The sequence below is a fragment of the Leptodactylus fuscus genome, chromosome 7 (genome assembly GCF_031893055.1).
Source record: "Leptodactylus fuscus isolate aLepFus1 chromosome 7, aLepFus1.hap2, whole genome shotgun sequence".
NCBI lineage: Eukaryota > Metazoa > Chordata > Amphibia > Anura > Leptodactylidae > Leptodactylus > Leptodactylus fuscus.
In genome coordinates this window covers 152,174,438-152,183,596 of record NC_134271.1, presented here as the reverse complement: position 1 = coordinate 152,183,596, position 9,159 = coordinate 152,174,438, and the positions used below count along the sequence as shown (strand labels likewise).

Genomic DNA, 9,159 nt, shown 5'->3' with positions numbered 1-9,159 from the left:
GTCAAGGTGATATCCTTGGACCCTGAAATTCCTATAATGAGATCTTGGAGAATGTTTTAACATTGCAATAATAATACAAAATGACCAAGACCTGGAAGCATCTACAGGAGACCTTCAGGAGATCCCATCGCCTCTAACTACAATGTATTTATGGATGTGTTGGCATTCTATAAGGACTGACCCTCCCCCAATTACCCCCTTATTTGTGACCTCTTCTTTGTGGAGGTCACCATAGACTCTTATATCGAACCCCATGGCAAGAGTTTAGCACTTTTTGCTCTGATACAAATTTACTTCTTTGAAGTTTTCTTTTCTTATGGCATCATCAGTGGTTTTTGCCTAAATTTTTCTAAATATTATAAATTTAATAAATGAATTCCAGAAAACAATGTCAATTCTGTACAATTAAAATGTCCTAATCTTCCACTAGGGGGCAGTGTACCAGCAGATACCGTGTTTCCCGAAAATAAGACAGTGTCTTATATTAAATTCTCTGTCATATTTTTGGGGGACGTCTTATTATATAGCGACTGACAACTGGCATTCATGCCGTCACTACCATAGCGGAGGTTGTAGGTAGTGTAGTGGAGGGGGGGGGGGGGGAGGTATCCTACTTACCTTCCCCATCTTCGTAGCAGCACTGGTGGTGGGCGGGGCTTAGCGAGGCTTCTAGCGGTTTAGTCGGAGAACCTCACTTAATGGGCATTGCATCCGGCTGAACGCCGAGCTCTGTGTGCACAGTAAAGCCGGCTGCTGCCTCTGGGATGAGCTGGGAGAGTGAACTCCCCGCAGCATATGCACAGCGGCATCTCCCAGCTCATCCTACAGCAGCAGGGACAGTGGATACAACAGCGGTGTCAGCGGCCGGCATACCTGTGCACACGGAATATCGTGCACACTGTTCAGCCGGCTGCAATGATTTTTGGGCATGCCTTATTTTCAGTGGCCGCCTTATATTAGGCAACTCAACACCCCCTCCCCCTCATGCCTTACTTCCAGGGGGTGACCTATTTTTGGGTAAATACGGTATCAGTGGTGAACAGTTCTGTCCCTTCTGACAGCTCCATAAAGATAGACATTACTAGTGAATGAACCCGACATAAAGACAATAACAACATATATAGAAAAATAAAGATATACTTGTCACCATATACACATATACAATACAACAGTACAGTATACAGGATATATCAGTATATAGATTGTACAAAGACTAGCTAAAACTATTCAACAGGAGGAATGTAGTGCCATAGGGTTCCCAGAGAGAGTATCACACAGGATAGGATTAGATACACAGCTCAGTATACAGTATCACACAGGATAGGATTAGATACACAGCTCAGTATACAGTATCACACAGGATAGGATTAGATACACAGCTCAGTATACAGTATCACACAGGATAGGATTAGATACACAGCTCAGTATACAGTATCACACATGATAGGATTAGATACACAGCTCAGTATACAGTATCACACAGGATAGGATTAGATACACCACTCAGTATCACACAGGATAGGATTAGATACACAGCTCAGTATACAGTATCACACAGGATAGGATTAGATACACAGATCAGTGTACGGTATCACACAGGACAGGATTAGATACACAGCTCAGTATACAGTATCACAGGATAGGATTAGATACACAGCTCAGCAGACTGCATCACACATGATTCTTGGCTTGGATACACAGGTATCACGCATGGTATCACGTGATTTGGTATCACGCATGGCTTGGATACACTGTCCTGGTAGTGAGTTTCACATGATATGAATAGTTTCTAGAGATTAGCGAACACCATTCGATCAAATAGATATTGGAACGAATATCAGGCCATTCGAGGTATTCGATTCCAATCGAATACCACGAGGCAGACGCACTAAAAATTTGATTCCCCTCCCACCTTCCCTGGCGCTTTTTTTGCACCAATAACTGCGAAGGAGGTGGGACAGGAACTATGACAACGGAGGCATCAAAAAAAAAAATCAGAAAAAGTAATTGGCTGCCGAAAACATGTGACCTCCAATTCATACGAATGGTGGATTTAACATTCAGTTAATTTGAGACTGTGAACTATGTGACTGTGAGACAGGGACAGATGTACAGGCAGGGTTAGCTAGGGATTACCTTTATTTAGGTGGGAATGTTACTCACCCAGCTCTTTGGGGCTCTATCTGGTCGGGATCCCTGTCAGCCTGCTATATGCGGGAACTGACAGACGAGCCAGAGGCTCGTCTGTGAGGAGGCGGAGTCTAAGATCGGACCAGAATGGAGACTGCTGTGGACCGATCTTAGACTCCGCCTCCTCTGGCAGAACCAGCGTTGATTGGCTGAATGCTGTACTCTGTATGGCATTCGGCCAATCAACGCTGGGCAATGCATTCCTATGGGAAAAAGTCAGCTCATGCATATCGCAAGTTGACAGGGATCCCGACGTAATACAGTGACTTGGGCATGTTAGACGCCCCCAGACGTGCTTCCCCTGCTGTCCCAGTTGCATTCCAGGGTGTTGGCATCATTTACTGGGGTGTCATAGTGGACTTGGTGACTCTCCTGAGTCGAAGAGTGGGATCCCCTGAAATGAGCATTTTTTCCCTATAGACTATAATGGGGTTCGATCGAATATTTTCCTGTTCGCTCATCTCTAGTAGTTTCCTCTTCTTCTCTCTCATGGGTTTTGGGCACCATCTAGCAGCAGGTCACATGTGGGTGAGGTCTGTCCCTGTCTTGTGCTGTGGTATACACTCCTTGAGGTCTGACGTGAGGATAACACCTCCATGGCCTGAGGGCAGTATTATATAGAGCACTATGTGGCTTTCTATACTATACTACACGGACGTCTCTCTCTGTAGCAGTCTCTCGATACTATCCTGGGCTCTCAGATTTCCTTCTCCTCCCCCTGCGGCCTCCTCATTGTGTTGTCTCTTTCCATCAGTCTTTTCTTGCCTTGTCTTAATGTTATATTTACCTGTGAGCAGAAAGAAGCAGGGTGTAAGCCGAAAATGTCCTCACGTGTATCAGAAAAGAGAGAGCAGACCTGGTACTGTCTATGAGAGAGCAGGCGTACAAGACTAGACATCCTCAGAAGTCCTCCTACTTCCTGAATACAGTCTCATGACCAGTGGCCCAATGCAACATATATGAGGTTTAGTGCTTTTAAATATAGTATGATTAACTTAGAAAACCCCTTTAACAATAATGGTATCTTCTTATATGGCAGGACTCTCTTAGGCCAGGTTCACATGACAGAATACGGAGAGAAATTTGAGGTAGTCTTCTGAAATTGTCACAAAATCAGCTGCAAATTTCATCATGTGAACCTTCTCTTAGGCACCACGTTTCGACACCTAACTCTGCACCAGATATACTGCGCCCCTGACCAGAATTACCTGTAAATTACATAGATGTATGTGGTGGTGCTAAACGTATGGGATTATTTAACCTCGATACAGGGACCCATTCATCTTTCAGACCCTGACTTACCCTTATGAGCCATACCACCATAGAACTCAACCAAATGGTTTTGCAGTGATAACCCAAAATGGCATCTTCAAAAGCTTTTATGAGGCTAAGCTACAGTAGATGGTGGGTACAAAAGCCACCAAATGGTCCAACCATCTTATATATGAGGACCAGGAGGATGTAATAAATACCCATAGACTGACTGCTTCAAACAAGTCTACAAGGAGGAGAAACGTCAATTGTCACCCCTATAAGGACACTGTATAGAGAGAATTGGTATGGCTCTAGGATAGCTAGGGATTTTCTTACCTGAGACTCTGGTCAACAAGAAGACTGAGAACATCATGACCATGAACGTGATGGCAAGAAAGATCCCAATAACCAAGATGATTTTACCATTGGAGAAACCAGTTCCTGTACAGAATAGTAAAAATAAACATGAAAGTGAATCCCGAGAACCTTATATAGAAGATGGATACAGTCAACTGGTCTATAGGTGAGGTGACCACCAATCTGCTTCAATGTAATAAGAAGAGATTGGCAATCTATCTCATTTTGGGTTAATTTGGCTAGGGTTTAGAAAAGAAACATAAAAATAAAATATTTCTTGAAAGTTTTCCTTTTGTGCATCTCTATAGGCTAGACGTATACACTACAGATGGAGAACATCATAGCCACAATAACATTTAGACCCTTTTTCCCATCATTTGGTCAAATTTTGGGGAAGATTCTCCAATAGGACAGATCAGTTTTTGGCAGACGTCTGAGTCGATCTTCAAGAACGATGTTTGTGTTAGTTTTCCAAATGTTCTGGTATTATGGCCTGTACGGCCAACTTTAAGAGGGATTCTATCATTAAAACGCAATATTTTGTGACTGGCACATAGGAATAGCCTTAAGAAAGGTTATTCTCCTATGTCGGTCTACAAATGAGTTCTCTCACAGCACTGGGGGCGGGCGTCAGCGCTCAAACGCCACTGGGGGCGTCCCCAATGCTGCGAGAGAACTCTCCAGTGACGTCTCCATCTTCTTCAGGAACGGGTCTTCTTCACGTCTTCTTCTGGCTTCAAACTTCTAGGCCTAGGGCAAAGCCAACTGTGCATGCCCACCGGCCACAAGAAAATGGCCGCTTACGCAGTATCGTAAGCGGCCATTTTCTTGTGGCTGCAGGTATGCGCAGTCCTAGAGGCCAGAAGTTTGAAGCCAGCGCCAGAAGAAGACCCGTTCCTGAAGAAGATGGAGACGTCGCTGGAGATTTCTCTCGCAGCATTGGGGACGCCCCCAGTGCTGTTTGAGCGCTGGAGCCCGCCCCCACTGCTGTGAGAGAACTCATTTGCATACCGATGAAAATCGGGATCTATACCAAACGGCGGAGCGGAGAAGACATCTAAAGGTAGGAGAAGAATAGCCTTTCTTAAGGCTATTCCTACGTGTTATTCACAAAAAATTGCGATTTAATGATAAGATCCATTTAACGAACTCTCATTTATTATCTCAAAGAGCACTGTGAAGAAAAGCTTGGCTTACCCTGTTTTACGAAGCAATGAGTCCACGGCACCATGTTAGTTTTCTCTTGGCTGACCAGGTTAGTTACTATACATGTGAAGGAAACCTCTTGATCATCTGGAGTAAGGAGGACCTTCAGCAGGCGGCTGTCATCATGTAACGTGTAGGTTCTGTTTGGCTGATGACTCTCTCCAGTGTCTGTCACTATCCAGTGGTATGTCACATTGCTTCCCATAGATGTATTGCAGGCCAAAAACACAGAACAATCTTCAGTTCCCTTGTAAGTATACACATGGACGTCTGGCTTCACCACCACTTCTAGGACAAGATACATGGATTTTGAGGCTTGAACATGGATATCAAAGTCATTTCAACTACAACATGTATTTGATCAACTGAGATTCACAACTTTGACCACTCACCGTAGACCGTTAGGTGGAACTGATGAAGCCTCATGTGACCTCTGGTGTCCACCATCTGACAAGTGAATATCCCAGTATCCTTCAGTTCTAGATTTCGGATAACCAAAGTAAAATTGTCAAAAAGCTGGACTCTCCCGTAGAAACAAGACTGATACGTTGTATCGAATGATCCTCGGGAAAAGGAAGCCACCAAGTGATCTGTTGGTGACAAGTGTCTCCAAAATACATCTCTGGTAATAAATTCAGGCGGCGCCATGACTGACAGATGTACAGCTCCTCCTCTCTTTCCTATGATCTGGGTAACTTTTTCCATTGTGCAAATGGTTCCTGTACAAAAAACAAAGTTTTAGTTAGAGAATATGACACCTCATATTCGTGAGGTTCACCTGCGAGTTTTGTTTCAATTTGGAAATGCTCTTAAAGGGATTTTCCCATTATAATCGAATATTTTATCCCTAACATGTAGGAATAGCCTATAAAGGATATTCGTCTCCTACCTTTAGTTGTCTTCTCCGCACCGCCGTTCCATACAAATCCGTTTTCGCCAGTATGCAAATGAGTTCCCTTGCAACACTGGGGGCGGGCCCCAGCGCTCAAACAGCACTGGGGGCGTCTCCAATGCTGCCAGAGAACTCTCCTGCACCGCCTCCATCTTCTTCAGGAACGGGTCTTCTTCGCGTCTTCCTCCGGGGGTTGGCTTCAAACTTCTAGGCATCGGGCCTAGGGCAAAGCCGACTTTGCATGCCCGCCAGCCACAAGAAAATGGCTGCTTACACAGTATTGTAAGCAGCCATTTTCTTGTGGCCAACAGGCATGCGCAGTCAGCTGCTCGAGGCCTAGGAGTTTGAAGCCACCGCCGGAAGAAGACCCGTTCCTGAAGAAGATGGAGGCGGCGCAGGAGAGTTCTATCGCAGCATTGGGGACGTCCCCACTGCTGCAAGATAACTCATTTGCATACCGGCGAAAACCGGATTATATACCGAACGGCGGCGCGGAGAAGACATCTAAAGGTAGGAGAAGAATAGCCTTTCTTAAGGCTATTTCTACATGTTAGGGACAAAATATTCGATTTTAATGATAGAATCCCTATAATATACTTTGGCCCTCTGGGTGATGTTAGTAGCCCCAGGAGTCACTATGGCATATAATTAGTCCTCAGTGATCTCATAGGGCCTGCCGATGACATGACACTTGCGTCATGATGTCAGCGCGTCCCCTATACATGCTGTGGCTCAACCATAGGCCTCAGTGGACCATGGGGCCATTGACATCACCCAAAGGCCAGAAAATGCCTGACAAGGAGCGCCAGATGCCGTGGGGAGGCCCAGGAGGGGTGATGGATGGCTAGCATCAATGTTTATTATTATATCACACTTCTTAAGAGATCCCAGAGTAGAATAATGACTTGTGGATGGTGAACCCGAAAAATTTTGGGTCACCCGAACCCACAATTTTAAGAAAATTTGTAATAAATCTGGTTCATTACAAACTAAAAGACTATAAAATAATTGTCGTTATGAAGGAATTATTCCCTTTCATGGATATGCAAATATCTAAAGGTTAATGTTGGTTAGTGTTCTGGGGGCGCTATTCCATTGATGTCTATGGAATTTATGCACATCAAACAGTGGTGAACTGAGGTACTGGAAGTCATCATCTAAAGGAACCTGTCAGGTAAACTACGGTCTAATCGGCAGGCAGTGTGTTATAAAGCAGGAGCTGAGCAGATCAATATACTGTTTATGTTTGTAGGGAAAGATTCAGTATAACTTGCATTTAATTTATGTAGATTCCTGGACCAATCACTGGACTCGCTGTGGAGTCCAGTGGGCGGAACTATTCAGGGATGAAGAGTTATATGATCTCTCTCTCTCTCTCTCTCTCTCTCTATATATATATATATATATGAGAAGTTTGTCGATTATTGAGTTGGAACACCCACTGGACTCTTAAACATAGACTGAGTAGGAGTCCAGTGGGTGGTCCTAACCAATGACTGACAGTCTTCTATGTATCAATCTAGTCAACCCCTCCTGCTCTATAACATACCGCCTGCAGATTAGATAACAAGTTACGCTTTCAGAAATAGAAGGGTTAATAGTTTATTTTTGTCAATTCGCAAAATGAAGTGAATGAAGAAAAGAGAATTGTAAATCCATTCAGTATTTGGTGTGACCTTTGCCCTTTGGAGGAGGAGTCTTGGAAGTGATGATCCGGCCCCCTAAGATATAGCCCTGATCTCAACATCATCCAGCCTGTCTGGGATGACATGAAGAAACTGGAGATGAGTGAAACGCTTCGTAATGAATGGAGTTCATTATTAATTTTCCAAAAATCTTGGGTTGGATCTGTCATTTTTGGGGTTCGCCATCCAAATCATTATTATATTTTAGTAGTGAGATAAAATAATAAACCCTGATACTCGCCATCCCTCACCTCTCCTGGGCCCATTCCTCACCATCCTCAGTCATCTTCCAACCTCTTCCGTGACATCGCGGCCACTGGGGGACCACTGTGATTGAGTCTTAGTAGTCACATGGGTACACCAACGTTATGAGGTTTGCTTTATGATGTTGAAACCCCACTTTGCCCGCGATTTGGGCCTCAATAGTCTACTGGGGACCGTAACGACACAGAAGAAGCTTGAAGAGGACCGAATTCACTGGGGACCAGATGCCGTGGAGGAGCTGAGGACAGTTGAGGGACAGTGAGTATCAGAGTATTATGTCCTGGGCCTCCACTTGCTATAATCTGGAGTCTGAAGCGCCCCTTAGTACAATAATAGCAATTTCTATTTGGACAAAGGTTACGAAACTGGTGGGTGAATGTTGTGAATATTGAAAAAAATCAACTATTAAGCCTTCTGTTTCTGATAGCATACTTTGCAGCAATACTCCACCCCCCCGCCACACCCACCGAAAACTTTCGCACAACACCATATAGTATGACCACTATAGACCAGGGTGACCCCATCTCTCTTACCTGTTTGCAGAACCAAAGTGAGTGTCAGCAGTGAGCGGCCCGTCCACATGGTAACAGATGTGCGGCTTCTGCTGACCGGAACAGATCTGAATCTTTTTGGCTCTTGACTCTCTTCTCGATCATCCAAAACTTCCAATATTCTCACAGAAATCCCCTGAGCTTACACGTCAGGAGTAATGAGTAGGAGAAGTGCCCAAACTCCCCCCAGTTTTTTCTTTCCTTTAACTCGTGACCAGATGATAGGTCAGAGCCGGAGAGGGGAACTCCAGTTGTGGTCATTGGAACCGTTCCAAAAATAAGCAAAAATGTACAGATTTCACTTAAAGACGACCCGTCGTGTCCAGAGGTGATCCCTACTCATTGCACTGTATTACTATACTCCATGCCTGGTACTGATTGAACCTTAGTGGAGACTGGGTCAAGCTGTAATACCAGATACAGCCATGCAGACAAGAGTGGCGCTATGTCTGTTGAAAATACAACAATGTTCTAGGGTATCCTGCTAATATTGAGGATATCGGTGGTTGCCAGGATAGGCCGTAAATGATATTTCCCAGAAGACCTGCCGTAGCAATGGCTGCTACTGGGGGAAGCAAATTAAAGTAACCGTATATTACTGTCACTGACTACAATGGGCCTGTATAAACCTGTCGCTGTGTCAACAACGTACCGATACAGTGCAAGGGTTGTGTAGAGTCTTCTATTGTTCTTGAGGAAATTCCGTCTTAGTGTCGGCTGCAGTTCTGCACAGAGACTTACTGGACGGGCCATATAGCAT

At 44.6% G+C, this 9,159-nt stretch overlaps 1 protein-coding gene across 1 annotated transcript; it reads right to left on the bottom strand.

The window, feature by feature from the left end:
* Window positions 1–2,837: 2,837 nt before the first annotated feature.
* LOC142214642 (SLAM family member 8-like) lies at window positions 2,838–9,152 on the bottom strand. Its single transcript, XM_075283580.1, has 6 exons — window positions 9,141–9,152; window positions 8,382–8,535; window positions 5,400–5,726; window positions 4,990–5,295; window positions 3,718–3,885; window positions 2,838–2,977 (listed from the first exon to the last, which is right to left on the bottom strand). Exons 1-6 carry the CDS (start codon window positions 9,150–9,152, stop codon window positions 2,838–2,840), a joined length of 1,107 nt encoding a protein of 368 aa, XP_075139681.1.
* Between the last annotated feature and the right edge of the window lie 7 nt (window positions 9,153–9,159).

Coding starts and splice junctions, on each gene's coding strand:
- LOC142214642 (XM_075283580.1), bottom strand. Junction 5,727..8,381: donor CACTTTGGTTCTGCAAACAG/GTAAGAGAGATG, acceptor TTTTTTGTACAG/GAACCATTTGCACAATGGAA. Junction 3,886..4,989: donor CGTAAAACAGGGTAAGCCAA/GCTTTTCTTCAC, acceptor TATTCTGTACAG/GAACTGGTTTCTCCAATGGT.